The following is a 20106-nucleotide window of genomic DNA, read 5'->3' as shown; positions in this document are numbered from 1 at the left end:
ACCTTAATGATTCTATGATTCTATAAACCCCAATCTTTGTTAAAGAGGTTTGCTCTCTCACTAAAGTTCGTATTGGAGAACTTGCCAGTGCCCAGGAGCGGAGAGCAGAATAACTTCTGGGTGGATAAATGTAAGAATTTAACCCTGACCATAAAACGACGATAGCATGTCATCTGCTACTTAATCTGCTTTTGTTTTGGTTGGGACATCTTTCCTTGATCTGGCTCACCGCATGGTGGCAGAAGTGATGTGGGAGGGAGGAGGGGGACCACCCCTGCAGTGGCTGGGTGGCTTTGTGCTGGGTAGACATGGCAGCAGAGAGGTGGCTTCAGGGTGCTGGAGGCAGCAGAGTGGGCAGGTGGGAATGAGCATGGTCTTCCCTTTCCACCGGTGTGCAGCTTTAGGGGGGCTGACTTAGTGATGGTGGGTGAGATGCCTTTTAAAAAAAAAATCCTGTAGGTATAAAGAGCAGTCGTGATCCAGGATGGCCCTACAGGTGCAGTCACACAAGCTGGGTTAGGAAGTGGAAATGAAGCATGTGAGATCTGCAGTGGCACTTGAAGGATCACAAAAGATGATGGGAACTTTGGTCAAGGCGCAGTTCTGCTTGTGTGGGTTTTTCCCTCTCTATCTTGGTGCAATTCCTTTTACAGCCAAATATGTGTTCCCTCGGAGCCCTTTGGACTTGATTGTTATTCTTTCTCTGTGTGACAAAGAAGGTGGATTTACTCTGAAGAAATATTTCCATGGCATCCACTTAGAAAATTGTTCCTATGTCCTTCTGTTACAACCTTTTTTTTTCTATTTTGTTTTATAGACACAGATGAGGACACAGTGAAAAGGTGTTTTGCCACGTTTGAAGAGAAGTTCTTCCAAACCTGTGAGAAAGAACTTGCCAAAATCAACATTTTCTATTCAGGTAAGGTGCTTATTTGTGTATATTTGTGGAAAATACAGCAATACAAAAAGAGTCTGAAGCTCTGAAACTTTCAGAATAACCACAGTGGTCATGCAGGTCTACCATCAGGTAATTACAGGGCAGGTTTATATGGGAAACTGCTCTGGTTTAATCACAGACGTGGAGCTAAACCATGGTATTTGAATGAAGGGAGAACAAAGGGCAGGTGATTTCACTGCTTTGCAATAGCATCTCTTTATGAAAATGCTCTTAAACTTAAGTGGCAGCTTACATATAGGGCACAGTTTCTCAGCTTATTCATGGTGACAGTCTCCTGTGCATGTTTTAGGCGAGCTAAGCTACCTGGCTGGTGTTTCCTGAGCTTGTGCAGGAATAGCTATCATGGACTTGCCTGTGTATGGTAACTTGACCATCTTGATGTGTCCAACAAGTTTTTAAGCACTTAACTCTTACTTGAACTCTTGCAACTTTCTGGAGTAGATCAGCCAGTAGCAATTTTTCATTGGCTGTGTATAAAATCCTGTTTAGTAAATTGAGTAAAAAATGTAATGGTGGTAAGAGTAGGGATTCCTTAGGGGTCATATGTCAAAGTGCCGTTTTTTGTTGTTTTCCCTGAGAAAGTTTGCTTTCCCACCCTGTGTTTTGGAAATAAACTTTAGAATGGGATAATCAGAAATTCACCCTGTAATATTGCTACAAAAGGCTTAGTAGTAGTGTGCTCCAGTTCCACCCACCATTACACTTCAGCTGGTTTTCAGCTTCTTTTGATAAGGTTTAAAATGGGTTTTCAACTAGAAAAGCATTTAAATATGGATACAATGATGCATTGACTTCTGCCATACTTTCTCTTAACATGTTGATTTATTAACTTGGTGCTATAAACAAGCTTTTGCAGCACAATATGGTAGCCTTTTCTATTTCTGATTTTAATCTGGTAACAGAGACAAAGTTGAATTGTGCAAAATACTTTAATAACCATCAGGCGATGACTTTATTGCTAGCTATTTTATTGTTAGCAGAATCTGGGTTGTGAACGTGAGAATAGCTGAAAGCGTAATAGATGCAATAACTGCACACTGCGGCTTGCCTCTGTTCAGCTTCCATCTAGGGAAGTAAAGCTCTCTTGGGCTGGCTGTGCCTGCTCTTCTGGCTCCCTGGAGTAGTAGTGTTTTGCTATAGCCAGAGTGGGTGTCAGGATAGGGGCAAGGGGCAGTCTGTAGGTAGAAGCGTAGTAGTAGTAATAGTTTTGTTAGGCGAGCCAGGTTTTACACTTTATAGGCGTTTTTCTACATGCAATTCGTAAGTACCTAACTCAGAAAAATTGTTCTTGGTTTTGTTTCCCTGTGAGATCTTCTGTTTCTCTCCCAGGTCTGAGGCAAGGCTTTTATGCTCAGAAACTTGTCTTACTTTTCTAGTTATATCAGATCCTGTGTATTACGACCTAGACTCTGTGGAGGAAGTTCTGTCAATTCAGATGCACAACACAGATTATAATTTTCCCTAATGAGGACCTGCTAGCACACGTGCACCCGTTCCAGCATTGTTTAAAGTGGCATTAATAATACAGGGTAGGGTTTTTTCAACTTGCTGTCATTTCAAAAAATTATAGGAGAGAATACATGTAATTTGAAAATCTCTTGTGATAAGATTAAAATAAGTCTTTTATTTGCAAAAGAGCGACGTGACTTTAATAATATGGAAACCCTTTATTAGGGTTATTAAGGTTAAGCTACATCAAGAAATGTTCCATCAGTGGTTCCTCTTCTTGATCATGTCAGAAATATGTCACATCGGACCCTATTGTAACTCCAGGCGTGTGTTGGCTTGGATTATGACCTGGTACATCCTATTTATTATAGGCTTATTATATGGCTTATTACACGCTTGTCTTTACAACAATAAATATTGTCCATTTTCAAGAAAGCTACGCTTTCTGTTGATCTCTGCTTCATTTCCTCGTTGTCTTTCCCTGTGCTGAGGGATCCTCAGTGAGCATTGCCAGGGATTGCCACAGCATGGACAACCCTGTCCTCTGGGGATGGGCTGCTCCCAGATCCCAGCTCCTCCCTGGAGCACTGGGGGTTGGAGTGCCTTTGCCTTTCGCTGTGCACTCAGATCGTCGGCTCTCATCAAACATAGCCTTAATTCCCCAGCCCATTATCCCAGCTCTGTAGGAAGAAAAACTGCCATTAACCAAATCTGATTTCATAAACAGTTTGTGATTATTTGGACTACGCTCAAGAAAATCTATACTCAATTGCAAGAAAAAAGAATAGCAGTAAAATTTTCAGATGGTTCCAGTAGAGAAATGCCTGTTCAAGTGCTAAAGTTTTATTTGTGGCCAGTTTTGGTTTGTGTTTGGGATTTTTCTAGAGGGGAGGTTTGTTATATTTTAAATTAGCGTCATCACGATCTGCTTGGGCTACTGTTTAGCTAGTAACATTTTTGTGGTTAATTTAGGAGCTGGTTTTATTATTTGTAGGAAGCCGCGGCTTTAACTTGGTAAGCAAAGTATTGAACATCGTACGTACAAGTAGGAAAAGAAATGAGTGCTAAAAGAGCCTGCTAAAATGCCCAGAGCCCTGAGCCGGGTAGCTGCAAGGAGGCATGGGCTGTTCGATTACCTCCTGTCTGGTGAAACAGGTTTTGATCACAACCGTGACCATGTAAACTGCGATTTGGGAGGAAATTTTACTAGCTCCGTGGTGTGATATTTTTTTTTTTTCCCATGATGCTTATGTGTGAACTTTTCTTTAAACTTGGAAAATGGAGTCAAAAACAACTTGGAATTGCATAGTTGAGGTGATAACCCTTTAGAGAGTGGTTTTTAGTCAGGATCTAGAAGCATTTTTTGGGCAAAGCTGCTGCTTTATTGCAAGCGCTTTTGTTGAAGTCTGCCTCTCTTGGTTTTAGATTTCTCCTTAGTCTTTGCTGTGAGATTACACTTGAGCTGAGGACTCAGTGGGCATCAGGTCATGCAAAAGCCTGCAACACAGCAAGAGTGGTTCCAATTTCTAAGCGTATGCTGCTTTTTTCTAACTCTTTTGAGTGGCATATTTTTTTAAAAGTCACTTTTCAGAGTGCTAAATTAGTGATAGTGGTGAATGTCTTTTCAGTGATTTTGGAGTACGTTGCAAACTGAGAAATTAATTTCTACTGTGCTTTGCCATTTCCCTAGGCAATTCCCTAGGAAGTTTTAAGAATAGCAGCACATGTTTTGTCTTATTTTGCTTCTGCAATGAATCTTGATGATAAAATCATACCTTAACAAGATGAAATGATTTGTGGACTGCATAACTGGAGTCAGTGCAAGAGGCAAGAGAGAGGGCAGGAGGGAGAAGAAGGTGGCAGGACTGCCGTTTCTCAGGAGCAGCAGGTCATCGTAGGACTGGGTCAGTTGCCTTTAAAGCCTCATCTTCAGAGGACTGCGGTCCTCCCCTGTGGATGGAGAGGGCTGTATAGAAGACAGCATATGACTCTTTTCAGCAGTGCATAATTAAGAAGAATGTTTGATTTGGGGATGATGCTTTTTTATGGATGTTGCTTTGCAAACAGATGGGAAAATTGCAGCAGCAGTTTTATAACTGTTTCAAAGCATTGTCTTTTCTTTAAATACTGTGTTATTAGGCTGATGGATTTTAAGATTTTTCTGTACACAGGGACAATGGAACTGTGCTTTCAATTGAAAGATGTAAATTCAAATTCTTCCATATTTAATAATTTGATCCAAAAGAAATCTGTGTATCACAGATAGTTTAATAGGTTGTTTTGAATATAGAGAATGAACTTGTGAGTTTTATTTATACGAACGCTTTTGATTCTAACAGCTACTCTACCAGATATCTGTTACTTCTTCCCGAGAGAGTTCCCAAAGTGGGGAGAGATTATTGTTTTTGCAGTCTGACCTTGTGTGTGTTAAATATTATGTGGTTGTAAGCTGTGGGCAGACAATTCTCACTGTGGGCTGCATTGCCTCTGTTCGGTGGAGTCCTTGCAGCTGTAGAAGTTGTCAGAGAGGAGTTGTCCTTTCCCGTCTTTTTAAAACCTCTTACTTTAATAGAGTTTATAATCAAGAAAGTTACAGAGAGTTTCAGGCTCTTCTGTACTTGATTTTTCTATCTTGATCTCTGTTTCCTGTTCGGAAAGGCATTCTCCTTCTGGAAAATATTTTATACAGAGCACTGTAAAATTATTTACAGAGGAGTTTTGCTCTTAAAATTAACCAGAATTGAATAAGACTGAGGAAAAGGTCAGAATTGCTCCCGTAAGAGTAAATCTTACTTACGGGGCGGAGGGGAAGCAATTGAGAATTACCATTAAGTTGTTGCGTAAGATACTAATGAAGAGAATTAAATTGACAGCCAGGAGACTGGAGGGACCTTGGGGCTCCGTGGTTTCTGGTGCAGTGGTGTGTGTCCCGCTGGGTGGAGGTGGCTCTAGCTCCCAGCCGTCTGCTCCAACGCTGAGAACCTGCGCTGTGTCCTCCTGGCCAGCGCCAGCACCAGCACCCATGGTCTGCCATGGTGCTTATCAACAGAGGCCAAAGCTGTGACTGAAGCCGTAGCGGGAGGAAAAGCTTGGAAGGAACTAGTTGTACAGAACAAAGAGAAAGATAATGGTGTCAGTTACGCTGTTTTTAGCATAAAAAGATTGTTATTTAGCCAAAAAGATTATTTTCTGAAAGTACATAAAGCAGCATGTTTAAAGGAACACCTTTTTCATACTTGAGATGTGAGGAAGAGAGACTGACTTGTTCTGAAAACACATCAAAATGATATTTAAATTCAGGTTGACTTTCCCTTTAATCAGTAAATAATGAGGCAATGCTTCTAACCTGCGTGAGCCTAAACTGAGGAAAAGAGGAATAAATTATTACAGCGGATCATGTACAGCAGCAAGTAGTGTTGTAACTCCTGATCAAAGCAGAAGCTGTGTTTGTCTGTCACCGGGAGCTTGGCAGAGGGGTTGCGTTGCTCTCTGAGCAACAAAATTCAGTGTCACATTTGAAGTGTGGTTTCTTTTTTTTCCTTTGATTTCCATACTGACATATAAAAAGATAGTAAACACGTAGTCAGTAGTGGGTGCACAGATCTGAAAAGCGCTTTGCTTACTAACTGTCAAGTTTCATAATATTATCTAACAGGGGTTTTTTCTAACGCTTTTTGTGCATTTGCTTTATTGGAGAAAGGCGAGCAGCTTTCCTTTGCGCGCAGAGTAGACGTGTGGTCACTGCTTTGGTATTTGGATGAGACCCTATCTGCCTGGCTGCCTCCAGCTACAGCTCTGCCAGCGTGGGGAGGCCTGACCCTGCGTCCCTGTGCTGGTTTATAGTCCCTAGGTACAGGCGGCAGCTGCGCAGGTTGGGCTTCTTCCATCTGTAACAAATATTCGTACGCTCCTGGAACGAGCACTCTCTAGAAATCAGATCGGGGGTGGAAGTCGAGAGGTCTGAGTTCATGTCTAATGCTGCTTCAGTCTGTGCTGAAGGGACAGCCCCTTGATTTTGACTATATTAATTAAGACCTGTCTGACATGACGGCTTTTTTTTTGGAGAACATGTATGTTTTGCATAGGAGTGCATTAAAACCTTTAACGAGAAGGAGCTTCATAAAAGAGAAATATGCAGAGTTGTTGAATGTAATGCTTAGTTGGGGAAGGCCATGCAGTAGGTTATTCAATGCAGTGCTTTTTACCTACAGGCACATTATTTGAGGAAAAGGTATAGTGCTTTTTACGGGCTCAGTAGGCAAGTTGCTATCCTCTCATCTGACTTTTCCCTTTCCTTTCTAACAGAAAAGCTTGCAGAAGCTCAGCGCAGGTTTACTACTCTTCGGACTGAGTTACAGTCAACTTTGGATGCACAGAAAGAAGCCAGTGGGGCTTCCACGCTGCAGCGGCGCAGAAAGCCGGTCTTCCACCTGTCCCATGAAGAGCGTGTCCAGCATAGGAATATCAAAGATCTGAAATTGGCCTTCAGCGAGCTCTACCTCAGCTTCATCTTACTGCAGAACTATCAGGTACCCGCAAAAAGAGGTGGTTTTACAAAGCCCTGTGTGTAAATGTCTCTGCGCTTTGTGTATCCTCGAGTTGCCTTATTCAAGCCAATTTTTTATTTCTTTTTTTATTTTGGGGTCCCTAAACATTTTTAAAGAAAAGGCAGATGCCTAGCAGCTAGCAGCATACGTCGTCTTGTTTTTTTGTTGAGCTGGAAATGCTAAGCTGACCTGCAGAAGGACTTCCCTTCTTCTTCCTTTTCTGGGCTGGCTGACCCCAGCACCCTTGGCCCAGGCACGGTCAGGACACAGAGTCACATCGGGGCCTCCTTCTTCTGTGGTGTGTTGTTCTGTGCAGGGCTGGAGCTGGCAAGTTGGGGAAGAAGCTCTTTTATCTAATATTTGTAATGAAAACTTGAAATACTAACGTACTGTTTCCTCTTGGCGTTACCATGGTAGTGACTGTGACCTTGCTATCTCAGAATTTCTTGTTAAAACATCCATTTAAAAAAAACAAATGTTTTTAATTCTGTAGGATACAGGCTCGTTTGTCTTGAAGTATGAAAAAACAAATCTTTAGTTGTACTTGGATTTCTGTCCTGAAAGGGCATGGTAAATATTGCGGATGCTGATTTCATTCCAAAAATCCTGACACTGTTAAGATCTTTTTTTGCTAGGCTAGCTCTTTTGGTGTTAAATACTCCAAAATGCTTTTAAATGTCTTATTGTGGGGGTTTTTAGCTTATTAAATAAGAATGTTTGAACTCAAATTCTTTAACTTAAATTTGCTACATCTATATTTAGATCTTTACCAGCGTTGTACTGGAGAATTTTATTAAACAAAATTCACTGTAAGAATTACTTGAATACCACTCTGCAGTATGGACAAAAACTTAATTTTTCCAAAATTCTGAGTGTTTGTACCTCTCCTAAAATGATATTATGTCCTTGAGCACATGCGCATATGCTGCCAGCACTTACTCCAGGTGCCTCAATTGCAATTACCTTGCTTTAATACTGGGTTTCCAGGTTGGAAAATCATGGTCCAACTTGTACTGGAAAAAGCATCAGACTGCCTTCAAGGGAAGCTCTCGAGGATGTGTTCAGACCACTTCTTAAGAACATTATAACTACTTATTTTCATTGGTTGAAGAGAGACCCCTCCGTGAGTCCTGAACACAGGTTTTATAGTTGCATAAACTATTTATGGCTTTCTCAATAGGGTCCTTTAACTACTAGTGATAGTTTCTGGCCTTCAAAATCCTGGGAAAGGTAGAGTATCCTTTGCTTTTCAGGTATGGAGTGAAGCAGTATTACCTGCTGTGATTTCTTCACTCTCTTAAAAAAAGAAAGCTTTTACTGTTGCTTACAAAAATCATTTCTGAGGCTTGATGAAGAATTTAAATAGGGGATGACATAGGTCATTCCGTTGAAAAATCTTTTCCTGCCCTGCATCAGTGATGAAAGGCATCTTGCACGCTTACATTTTTGCTTTTTGCTACTACGAATCCAGGTCCTTTGTATGTATACTAAATATTGATGTAAAACCCATCTGGATTTGATAGCTTTCACAGTTTCCAAAAGAAGCAGAGCTTCTTTCTACAATGTAACTTCAAAGAGAGAATGAGAAAAATTAGTTCAAATTGGTTTTGAAGTTGAGGACATGGAATACAAGTACTAAAACAAACATAAACCCAAATCCCAGAGTCCTACTCTTAATCACTTCTGAACTTAGAATATAAGAACTGGAGTATTCAGGGTCTTGCAGTTTTGGAACGGAAAAACGTTAACCTGGTGGGAGGATGACATAGCTGAGGCCTTCGTGGAGGAGATAAAGTGAAGTCATCAGCAAATTCCTTAGTCTGCTAGGACTGAAGCAAGAGCAAAAGTTGCAGGCATTCATTCCTAAGGTACACAAACCAAACATCAAGTGAAACTATAACTTGTCTCCAGGGCAGCTGTTACTTTTTTTAACTTACCAATGATTAAACTTCTGATAAAATTAATTTATTGTTAACAGTAGTATAATTCTAGAGTATGTACATATATCAATAAATCTATTTATTTGAAATATTGTGTTTTAGAACAAACAAATCTTGAGAAATTAAGTATATAGTATATACTTGTATAATATAGTACACTTGCGGGGCAAATAATGGAGGCTGAATCATTCTTATTAAATTGCTGTGCATTTGCCTTGCTGGTGCATTTCCCAATATGTTTCTATATGAGCAAAGACTTTTGAGTCCACTGTTTGATCCTGCTTGATCTTGCATAATGTTATTGGGTAAGTTGCACTGTTTGGTTTTTTTCACTTTTAATGACAAAACATACCATTAGTTGGTTCACTTCAATGGATTCGATTAATATCCAGCAGAAATGGAAGTCAGGCTTGGAGAAAGCCCCTTGCCAAATAAAAGCATCACAAATAGAAAGAAATACAAGACTTCTGACTGCATAAACGATGTTTGACTGTTTTGTTTCACAGTTTCATCACTGTGCGTTCCTTGTCAGAAGTACCACTGTAACCAATAGTGTTTTTATCATGCACTTTGGGGTTGCGGAATTTTTGCAGCTAGAGGATGGAAGGCCATTGGAGAGGTTCTAGGGTGTCTGGTGTAACTGTGACCGACCTGCCAAGGCACACCAGAGTTAGGCTGTGATTGCACACGTGGCAGATAAAGCGACGTTAGTTCAGGTTACAGAAAAATCTCTGGCCAAAGTCATCGTTTTGTTGCATCCTTTTAATTTCAAATTTCTGAAATAGTGATCTGCTCTCCCTGGGGTGGAATGCTGGCTTTTCCAATAGAAAGTAATTAAAGTCTCTTGTCTGCAATAATGCAGATCGTTAATGCATTGGCTTCCTGCTCCTGTCTCCCTAGCCTCATTTCCCCACCTAAACGGTAGGGGTCTGGTATTAAATCACTCTAAGCATAATTAGATTGAAAATAATTTCAGTGAGTAGTTGGCGCCTCTGCCCAGGGCATTGGATTTTGCCGTTTTCTCTGTTTTCCTTTCCAAGCTACTTTCTAAGCTTTTTAAGAAGTGAGTCTTGCCATGGTCTGTCTGTGTTCCTGCTGTTGCTTGAATGAGACGTTGAGTCTTTTGAGTGGTGTTTTCTGTATAATGAAATGCGGGATTTCAGATGCATCTTGTCACAGCAGTTGCCTGCAGTGTGATGAGCTTTGCCTATCTTAGTTACTGTGCATTAGAAGTGTTGGGTCAGGACTCATATAAAACTTGGAAATCAACCGTTATTTCGTGTTTTAATGCAGCACTGTGTGCTTGACAGACTAGAGAGTTACATCTCCCACGTTTGCAAGCCTAAACTAGTTTTGCAGTGATTGTGCAATGTACTCAGTGGCAAAGGATGCTGTTATGGAGATGCACTTGTCTGGATTTAATCTGCAGCATTTAAAACTTTCACAAATTTTCTGTTGTACAAGGATTTCCCTTCTATAATGCATTTATCTGGAAAACTTGATTTGAAAACAATGTAAGGTTTAAAGAAACTGGAAATCAGTAGCCTAGTTTCGGAAGGGAAAACATCTTGAAGGATTGGCAATGACTGTGGGAGTTGGGACAAACACAGTCTTTCTGCAGCTTTATGTTTTTGTTAAGAGCTCATTACAACTACCACTAATTCAGAGACCAGTTGCCAAGTTGCAGTACCTGGGACGTATGCAGTAAGGTGTACCCAGGCAGAGGGAGCGTGTCTTGAAATAACTTTAAGCATACAAGTTTTGAGTATGTCCAAAGGTTATTTATCTTCAGTGAGGTTTCATCAGGAACGTCGTCGCTTCCTGCATTAAGGAGGAAGGTGGCAGTGATTTGACTTTTCAGGGAATATGAGGTTTAGGTAGTTCCCTGCAAATGAGTTGCCTCTTTTTATGCCCTTGAGTCCCACATTTTTTCTGTTATTTGCAAGGGATATGTATTACTTCTAATAAAGTAACAACTCAAAAACTTCCTGGCGATAGATGCAATAATTTTGATTCTTCTTACGAACTATTCCTTTTTTGCTAGTGCTGGAAATAGAACCATTTAACCTTCTTGGGAGCTGACTGAGGTTAAAAGCCGGTAACTGTTTTCCTTCATCTGCAGAACCTGAACTTCACCGGCTTCCGCAAGATCTTAAAGAAGCATGACAAGAACCTGGAGACGACGCGGGGGGCAGAATGGCGGGTGGCCGAGGTGGAGGTGGCACCCTTCTACACCTGCAAGAAGATCAACCAGCTTATCTCTGAAACAGAGGTAAAGATGCTAGTCTGGGCGCTGCTCTTCTTTTAACTAGAAAACAATGTTTTCTTGTTCATTACTGATTCCTATAATGTTTTGCCTTCTCTATAGCTTGTATTCACCACCAGGGCAACTATTAATTGATTTTGAAATGCCACTGATTTCTGTCACTGCTTACATAAATTTGGGTATGTTCTCTTCAGCTGGTAACTTTTCACTCTGAAAAGCTCACGCAGTGTTAGCTTGTGTTGTGTAGTAACTTGATGCAGCGTGGTGAGCTTTTCATGTCTTTGTTACTGTGTATTAGAAGCGTATTGGGCCAGGGCTCATATGTAACTTGGAAATCAACCGCTTTTTTTTTTTACTGTTGTTTTAATGCAGTACCATGTGCTTATCATTAGAATGAACTTCTGTAATGTATATCTTTATCTCCTTAGGAAGTGGTGACCAGTGAGTTAGAAGATGGAGACAGACAGAAGGCTATGAAACGTTTGCGTGTTCCACCCTTGGGAGCAGCTCAGGTGAGAGATCGAGTTATATAGCAAAGCTGCTTCTCCAGCTTTGCCAAATTAGATTCAACATTTGAACAAAGTAGTGAAAATAATTGATGTGAGCATGCTCGCAAACTGGGGGGGGGGGGCCTGGTCACATAATCTGCTTTATTTCCGGAAGATTTGGAAATAGCTTACTTACTATTCCTAATGCATGCAGACAAGGTAATGAAGGGATGAGATAAATAGTAAAAGGAAATTTGTGCTAATAACATATGCTTAGTGTTTGTGTGGTCTGGAATATTTTTCAAAGGGCGTTGAGATGTCCAAGCTCTGTTTCAACACAGCAACAACATAGGCAAGAATATTATGCAGCATTTTCAGTTTTAAAAAAAAGAGCAAGAGTGCGATCAGAGACCAGAACGTTGCATCCCTGATCTTAAATTTACTCTGCAAATTAATCTGACTTTGCTGATTACCTATTTACTCCGCCTTAATTCCACCATTGCTTTGTTCACAGCCTGTACCAGCCTGGACTACATTCAGGGTTGGATTGTTCTGTGGGTTGTTCATTGCACTGAACGTCACTGTCATACTTTCAGGTGGGTATCCTTGACTGGACCCGGCTGGCTCCCGTACCTCAGTTTGGATATGTTCTCATCACTTAGTGAGGGCTGGATCTGAACTGGGTTGGTCAGGATGTTCTGGGTTAAATCAGTCTGAGTCAGATCACGCTGTTGTGAATTACTAGTTCTGCTCAGTAACAGGTTGTGGGTTTTCTCATGTTATATACGTGGATTTTGGACTTTGAACATATTATGGTTTGTTCTCCTGGTTTCCTCTTTACTCTTGGAGGGATATTCTGGAGGTGCAACATCCATGTATAAAAACAGATTTCTGCTACTGTTCTTGAATGCACAGCCCTCTCCCACCTTGAGGGAGGTGCTCGTAGAACTTAAGTTTTGCATGGTACTGACTCCCTATAGCGAATGAGACCAGACATAGAGCCATGTGAGCACCATGCCACTCAGGACATTTTCATGTTGAAATTTCTAGGATTTCAATGCCTCGTGCCTATTAATGGAATTAATTGAATTTTTCTTGTTGGCAGATTTTGGCAAGATTGTTTAAAAGCTACAATAAATTATTGCATATCTCAGGCCTTGGTTTTATTCTGCTTTGCGCCTTCCGAGTTTGGACTCTCATTAGAGTAAAAGCCATGTTAGTACTCTAGATCCAGATACAGTGCTTAATCACAAGTGGCTTTACTAGTTGTGCGTGTGATTTCAGTAGTGTTGTAACTTGCTTAAGCAGTACAAAGGAAAAGGCTTAACAAATCAATGTATGAGCTCTTGCATTAGGGAAAGCCCATGTCTGTGTTTTTGACTTAAAAGAATTTTTAATCAGATGTTTCTGTAATTGGATCCAGTCATCTCTTGGGATAAAATTTCTCTGTTTGAGAAGCTGTTTGCACTGCTTCCCGTTTGGTCTTCCTCTGGTAGAGGCAGAAAGTTGACCCATCTGCATGAAGGGTCCATTTAATGTGTATAAGCTGTTCTTTATTCATCGGGTTTTGTGGGGGGTTTTTTTGTAATTTACATGCTTGGTCTCTGTGTCAGATACAAAGACGGTTGAAGCCAGTTGTGTTTGCTTTATCTCTCAGTATTAAGAACAAAAAAGTGACACAGTTGTGAGAATGAATTCATAAAAATGATTATATTCCTAAAGCAGATGTTACTAATCTAGAGTGACTAATAGGTGTGTTTGTATCAGGAGGCATGATCTGATATCTGTACGTTACTTCAGATATTGGGCAAAAGCTGTATTCTAACTGCAAAGTGTTTGTTTTTAATTGGATATTACTTTGCTAACCTCTCTGCTACTTTTGCTAAATTGTTTTTATGATTTGATTGACTAAGATAGGTTTTTAGCATGTATATGTAGAATCTGTGAAACAGCATTAAAACGTGACTTCTAGTAGTAAACCACTTCTCTATTGCCTGATTTTAAAAGTAGAACAGCAACATTTTAGAGAGATGAGTTCACAATAACTTGGGGTCCATTAAAGGCTGCTACAGGTGGATCCCAGGAGAGTGTCACCCTAAAGATTATGAATTTTCAGGCCTCACTGTTTCCATATCAGCTTTCCTAGGTACCAGGCTATGTGTAATTGAGATTGGAAGTTCATGGAAATGGGCATATGTTTTATTAACCAAAAAGCGGTAAGCTTCATGCAAAATCTCAAGACTCTTGCTGCAGCAGTGCCCTGTCTCTCATTTGTGAATTAGGCTGTGATGCCATTGGGCTTGTCACCAGGGACACCTTCCTCTCTGAGCACCGTGTTCAGAGCCCGCGCTTGCTGAAGGGATCAGTTGATCAAGTGTCACATACCTGCCTGACTCTAAGAGGTGACTTCGCTTGTGGTGTTGGATTTAGGTGGAAACAGTATATGAATGGAAAATCTTTTTGCCTCGCGGCTTTGGTACAGAGCCCTGGCCTGGGTCACACCAGTTTAAGACCTCGTACACCTTAGCTGGGCACTTCCCTGCAAGCGGGATCCTTGAGGGTCTTCAGTCAAACTGCTCGGCTGTAGTGAAGAAGATGGTTCAATTAGGAAACATGAAAAGGGAATCAAATCTAGCCTTTATACTGCGCAAGCTAAACTAGATAGGGTTTAGTATCAGAGGAGAGAATACACAGAGATACTCTTAGTTTCTGTGTTGTCAGTAGCTCAGCTCATTGTACTGTTCAGTATCTGCTTTTTCTCCAGAACCAGCTGCTGTTCCATACTGCAATTATGGTCCTCTACCACCCTCAGAGTCCAGAAATAAGATTAGTGGGCATTAGCTATGGAAGTCATATGCTATACTCTCATATTAAACTGTGTTTACCTCAGGATAAACCTTTGTCTGGGTATTCTGTCTCGACTAGCACACAGCACATCTGTCCTACTCTGTCTGGTCATTTCTTATTCAATATTTTTGGGACTACTCTGTCCTCTTTGGAAGCATCTCCTTTGGTTTTGTCTGCAGGCATTTCAGATTAAAATTTGAAATGCATGCTTTTGCAATTCCGTATTTAAGACTCATTTCTTTCAGCTTCTTCAGGGTGTCTGTCATTTCTGTCCAAAATTTGACTCTCTTTTGCCTGAATCCAATATTCTCTTTAAGTTTTAAATTCAAAGCAACCAGTTCTTCAGTCATGGTTCCTTGCACTGTTCCTCCATAATTGCATGTGATGTAAAGTACAGATGCTGAACTCATGGAACTTCTTGCAGATATGCTTTCTCTGAAGAAAAGTCTGAAAAACTTGGGGCTGTAATTTAGACAGGAGGGTTTGTGAGGATAAATTCCTCGCATCGATTCTTTTTTTCCCCTCTTAAAAAGCATATGGGTGAGAAACACTCCGTGAAACTAAAAGTGAGGATTCAAACAACTGTGTTTTGTTTGTGCCTTTCTCATAAAACCCGCATCGGGCAACCAGGGGACAGTATTTTGCAAAGGGGCTTGTGCTAGAGAAAGCTGCTGTATAAGGCTGCTCATTGTTTGAAATTAAGCGAATTTGTTTCCAAAACCCTGAAGACTGAACAAAGGAAGCAACAGGCTTTCCAGTATTGCTGCCTTCCAGTATGTTGGGTTTTCTGTTTGGGTGCGGCTAGAAATTATATTGCTAGTTATGAATATGTATTACATTACAGTTGTATTGAGTTCAGTGATTAGGCGCGGTTTAGCATTGTTTTAAATGCTGTAAATGGTGCTTCTTGGTTTTGTGGGGAGCTGAAGTATTTGTGTGTCTGTCTGTTGGGATTTCATCTCCATTAAACCAGAACATTTAAGTGCATATAGTCACAATTTATGCTAGCGCTGTCCCTTGTGCCTGTAGTGTGAGACAGGGGGCTTAAGGTGCTGCTACTGACCCGACTACACCAGCTGGAGAGCGAGTTTTCCCCAGAATACTCCTAAATCCTCTGACAGGCTAGGCAAAAAGTCCTCCACTTGCTGCAATACGCAGGTGCGTACGAGCATACCCTGTTTTCACGGGGTACAGCCGAGCATCGGAGAGCCAGCGTAAAGCAGCGGAGCGCGGCTTTGCTTCGTGACATGACTTGTGCTATCACTAAAGTCGTTTCATTTTTGTCTTTGCCAGGTGTGGCTTTTATAGATGGACCAAATGTGTGGCCACTGGTGAGAATCTATCGAGGTGGCTTTCTCCTGATAGAATTCCTCTTTCTCCTGGGTATCAACACATATGGCTGGAGACAGGCTGGAGTGAATCACGTCCTCATCTTCGAACTCAATCCCCGCAGCAACTTGTCCCATCAACATCTCTTTGAGGTAAACAGAATAGACTGTAGGAGTGGTTGAGCTGTGCAGTATATCGGGAGGATAAATCCTGCACTGTTTCCTGGCAAGGAGTTTTAACACAATTAGAAGAGGAAGTTGCTGAAGTCTGATTAGATTACAGGATTGAGCACTGCTCTCCCTTTTCTTATAATGAGAATTCATTGTAGGTTTCGGGGCTGTATTTTCATAAGGTGTGTTTTCATCTGTGTGTTTTTTCTATCTTTCTGTAGATTGCTGGTTTCCTGGGCGTTTTGTGGTGCCTGAGCCTCCTGGCATGTATATATGGTAAATTCACCTACATCCCTATGCAGGTGAATCCACTCATCTTGTATGGCTTCATGTTGCTTTTTCTCATCAACCCTACCAAAACCTTATATTACAAGTCCCGTTTTTGGCTGCTCAAACTATTGGTAAGTCTCGAACCTGATTTAAATAAATAAATTTTTAAAAATGCTGTAGCTGGGCAGTAGCAGTTAAGTATGTACAGGCATCACTAATCTTCAGGAAAGAGGGATGCTTATACCACTGTATAAGTGGTATTCATAGAGCAGACCTGATAAGGAATTGACTGCAAATGATTGTTGAGCATGGGTTTACAGAAGCAACTTCTGCTTGTCTGCACCAATCTATCATTCGTATTGCAGGTAGCTGCTTGTTAATCTTCCTATAAACAGCTGTTTACATACTTTTGCACATACAGAAACACTCAGATGTCTTTGCTTGTTTGTTCTTGAATGTAGTGGAACAGTTTGATTAGGCTGCATGGATGCTCCTCAGCCCAAACTGGGAGAGTGCCAACATTGAGAGGGTTCATTGATGGAGAGGGAACCTTTGCAAAGGTTACTGCTTATGAAATTATGTTCATAGGTGGGTTTTTTTTCTCAGCAAATCTTTTTGTGGTCTTAAGCAGAACTATTTATTTTTGACCCCACTCCTCTTTTCCTGGTAAGATAAATCTGGTAAATTGAATGTAAATATGTGTGCTACTTCAGTGTTCCAGCTATAGGTGGGAGCTCCAAAAGAAGAGTTTTCAAACTTGTTGGATGGCTCATCAGTTTCTTTCCAAATGGCTGCTTCACATGTTCATCTCTACCCTGTATTGACTTTTAAATTGACTTTAATCAAGTTGGTTCCCTTGATACCTTATTCTTGCTGGAACTGCTCTGAGAGCATTGGGCAGAAGAGGGTTTGGCTGGCTGATGTTATTCGTAGAATCATTCTAATGCCGATTAAAACAATTAGCTTTATCTGGAACATGACAAAGATGAAATGTAGAATCGTGCTTCAAGCGTGTGCGTGCAGGTATGCACACAGCTAGTTAACTTCTGTGTGCTTACCTCTGTTATTTGATTTGCTAGCTTACTACTATTTCAGTTTCTTCCTTTTTTGTCTTCCAGCATTCAGCCATCTCTCATAGATGTATCTTTAGTCCCAAGCCTCATTAGTCTTACTGCAGTCCTTTGGTGCTAGGGGAAGCATTGGAAGTGCTCTAACCATGTGAGCAGTATCTGTGCTAATTTACCTTAATGTCTTAACAGAGTAAGATTCTCAGTCTTCACAGACCTCTTAGTTTCCAGTACCTGCTCTATCCCAGCTATCTCTAGACTACACTACAGTCTGCGATACAGACATATCTTCGAGCATGCACAGGCCAATTCATCCCAAGGTCTCCTGGGGAAAAAAGCTTCATCAAAATGCAAGATCACCTTAATGGTGGAAAATGACACAGTACATCTGACTGTGTGTTATGTGGAAGGGGGAAGGGGAAAAAAGAGGCCAGACAAACCACATAAAGAGTAACTGTTAGGCTTTTCTAATTTTTATCGTATGTAATTGGCCGGCTGGGTGTATTTTATTTCTCCGTGCAGTCGCCAGCAGCTATCTGGGTGAAAGGAGGTTTAAACAGCACAATTCTTAGAACTGTGCTGCTCACACAAATTTTGATTTGGTGAGCGTTTTTCTTCACATGCTTGATATGTTTCATTTCCAGCCAAAATGAAGTCTGATATATCGGGTGTAGTAGAGCATTACTGGCACCTTCAATTTTTTTAGAACCAAATCGGGAGCGTACTTCAGTGTGTTTTAGCATTTCCTGATGGATCTAGGCTTACTGCATCCATTTGTGATCATCACCAACTGCTTGTTGGCACTCATGAGTGGGATCTCTTTTGATAATCCCTGAGGGACTGTAAGTTGCACCTGAATTGATCTTCCTCTGAATGAAGAAAGTTATTTAGCCTGTAGTAAGTTTAATTCCCATGCCAGACTCTTCTTTCTCGCCTACATGGGGTTCTTCCTTGCCCCATCGCTGCCGGATGAGAAGCCCACGAGTGCACTTGTGTAGGCAGAGGAGAGCAGCTCGCCAGGAGGAATCGGATCCGAGCACAGGGGATAGCACAGCGTCTGCATGCCCACGCTCTCTGCAGGGCACCGCAATGGCGAAACAACTGCACGGAGCCTGTCTGTGAGAGGTGAAAATCTAGGAAGTGTTTAGCTCCAGCTCAAATATCTACTGTCTCAGCACTTACTAAAACTGCGGTAATCAGCACCAGGAAGTCTGTGCTTGGATTGTGGAACTGTTGATATATAATTGCAACCGATTACTTGAACCTGAGGTTCAACTCCAGCTTTTGGTTTTTTATGACTTTATTCTTGCGGTCCATCTTCACTGGAGGATGTTGCAGACCCTTCTCAGCTGGGAGGTGAGGAGTTGCCAGCGGTACCTGCCAGCAGGCAGTGCCCTCCGCCAGCACCCTCTGGTAGCTGGGCTGCAGCTCCAGCTGCGCCTGGGCAGCGTGCGGCAGCAGTCGGAAACCACAGAGCCTGACTTGTGGGGTTAGGAGGGTTCAAACGGCAGCTCAGGTTCTTTAGGGCAGTTGACTGAGACACTGGTGCCTTAGCTAGGTTGTGGACATATCTGCTGACTTCTTGTCTGCTGTAACCTTTAGGAGGAAAGCTTCTACTCTTTTAAAAGTTTTATGCTGTCATCTGGCAGCGCCTAAGTGTCTCTCCCTAAATTAAATAACAACATTTCCTCTTTTTTCAGGGACATCTATCTGTAAAGCTGTTTTCACATTTCTTTTGGTTTAGTTAGTCTTTGTTTCCAGAAAAAAAAGGTCTATGATGAAACAGGTAAAGATAGTATCAGGGAGTGTTGGTAAAATGGAGGAAAGACCTTTTGAAAAGGAAGGGTGGTGTGGCTTCTCTGACCTCTGCAGAAGCTGTTCTGCAGCTGGACTGCTTTGACCGAGGACAGACCTCCCTAACGGCTGGCCCTGTTCGAGCCTTTGTAATAGGTGCTGTCCTATGTGAGCACAGTGCTTTCTGGGTCAAGATCCATATCTGCTGTTTAATGCCACTAAGTCTTAATCCCCTATTTGGCTTTGAAATTTAGGACCAGAGCTTTAAATTGGCATTACAAGCTGATGGGAATGTGTCAGTCCTTTCCCGAGTTTCTGTAACCGCGTACCCCTTAGGTTAATAAGGAGAGCAATATAAAAGATCAGTGTTAGCCTGTGCTTTCATTAATTTAAAGGTCCATAAATCTCTGAACTACAGGATGGTGCTGGTGCTGTCTCTTTGAGAAATTGGCTGTTAGTACCTATAACTAACTGCGTAGAGAGAGTTGTAATCAAAGGTAATGGACCATGAAAACTGTCTGGTTTGAAAGTATCAAAACTGCTGTTAAGGCTTAGAGGGAAAGTGGACTGGGATTGAGAGGGAGTCTAATTGACAGTCAATAGGATTTCCTCTGCCCTTTCTTTTGCTAAAGGGCTTGGGAGATACAGCAGTAACAATCTTCACTCTTACAACTTCTAACACCAAAGACCAGCTAATGCGTTAAGTAAACCAAGCTAGCGTCAGACTAATGGCCATGCTGAGGGTCTGTAATCTAAATAACGTTAAGTGTGAGGGAGGAGGTAAGTGTGGAAGATGTCAATAGACATGACATAAATGCCTGAAAGAAAGCGCTGATCAAACTGAGGAGCAACAGGAAAAGCAGAGCTTGTATAGCTTTTACACGGAGACTGGGAGTTTCTGGGAAAGAGCTTGGTTGGAAGAGACTGGGCTCTTCTGCCAGTAAAACACCAGAGAGGGTGGGGGACTTGAATAGTTGCATA

At 41.5% G+C, this 20106-nt stretch overlaps 1 protein-coding gene across 1 annotated transcript in view; it reads left to right on the top strand.

Moving 5' to 3' along the window:
- Positions 1-761: 761 nt before the first annotated feature.
- Positions 762-20106, top strand: part of XPR1 (xenotropic and polytropic retrovirus receptor 1) — a gene marked incomplete at its 5' end in the record, with an annotated part of 36947 nt that continues 17602 nt past the window's right edge. The window contains 7 exons of the mRNA XM_009580699.1: positions 762-919; positions 6713-6936; positions 11017-11166; positions 11589-11672; positions 12163-12244; positions 15789-15976; positions 16216-16395. Coding sequence (XP_009578994.1) covers positions 762-919; positions 6713-6936; positions 11017-11166; positions 11589-11672; positions 12163-12244; positions 15789-15976; positions 16216-16395 — 1066 coding nt within the window. The remainder of the gene's footprint in view (positions 920-6712; positions 6937-11016; positions 11167-11588; positions 11673-12162; positions 12245-15788; positions 15977-16215; positions 16396-20106) is intronic.

The sequence above is a fragment of the Fulmarus glacialis genome, unplaced genomic scaffold (assembly GCF_000690835.1).
Source record: "Fulmarus glacialis isolate BGI_N327 unplaced genomic scaffold, ASM69083v1 scaffold19216, whole genome shotgun sequence".
Classification (NCBI taxonomy): domain Eukaryota; kingdom Metazoa; phylum Chordata; class Aves; order Procellariiformes; family Procellariidae; genus Fulmarus; species Fulmarus glacialis.
The sequence above is the reverse complement of the archived record's forward strand: the minus strand, read 5'-3'. Positions and strand labels throughout refer to the sequence as shown.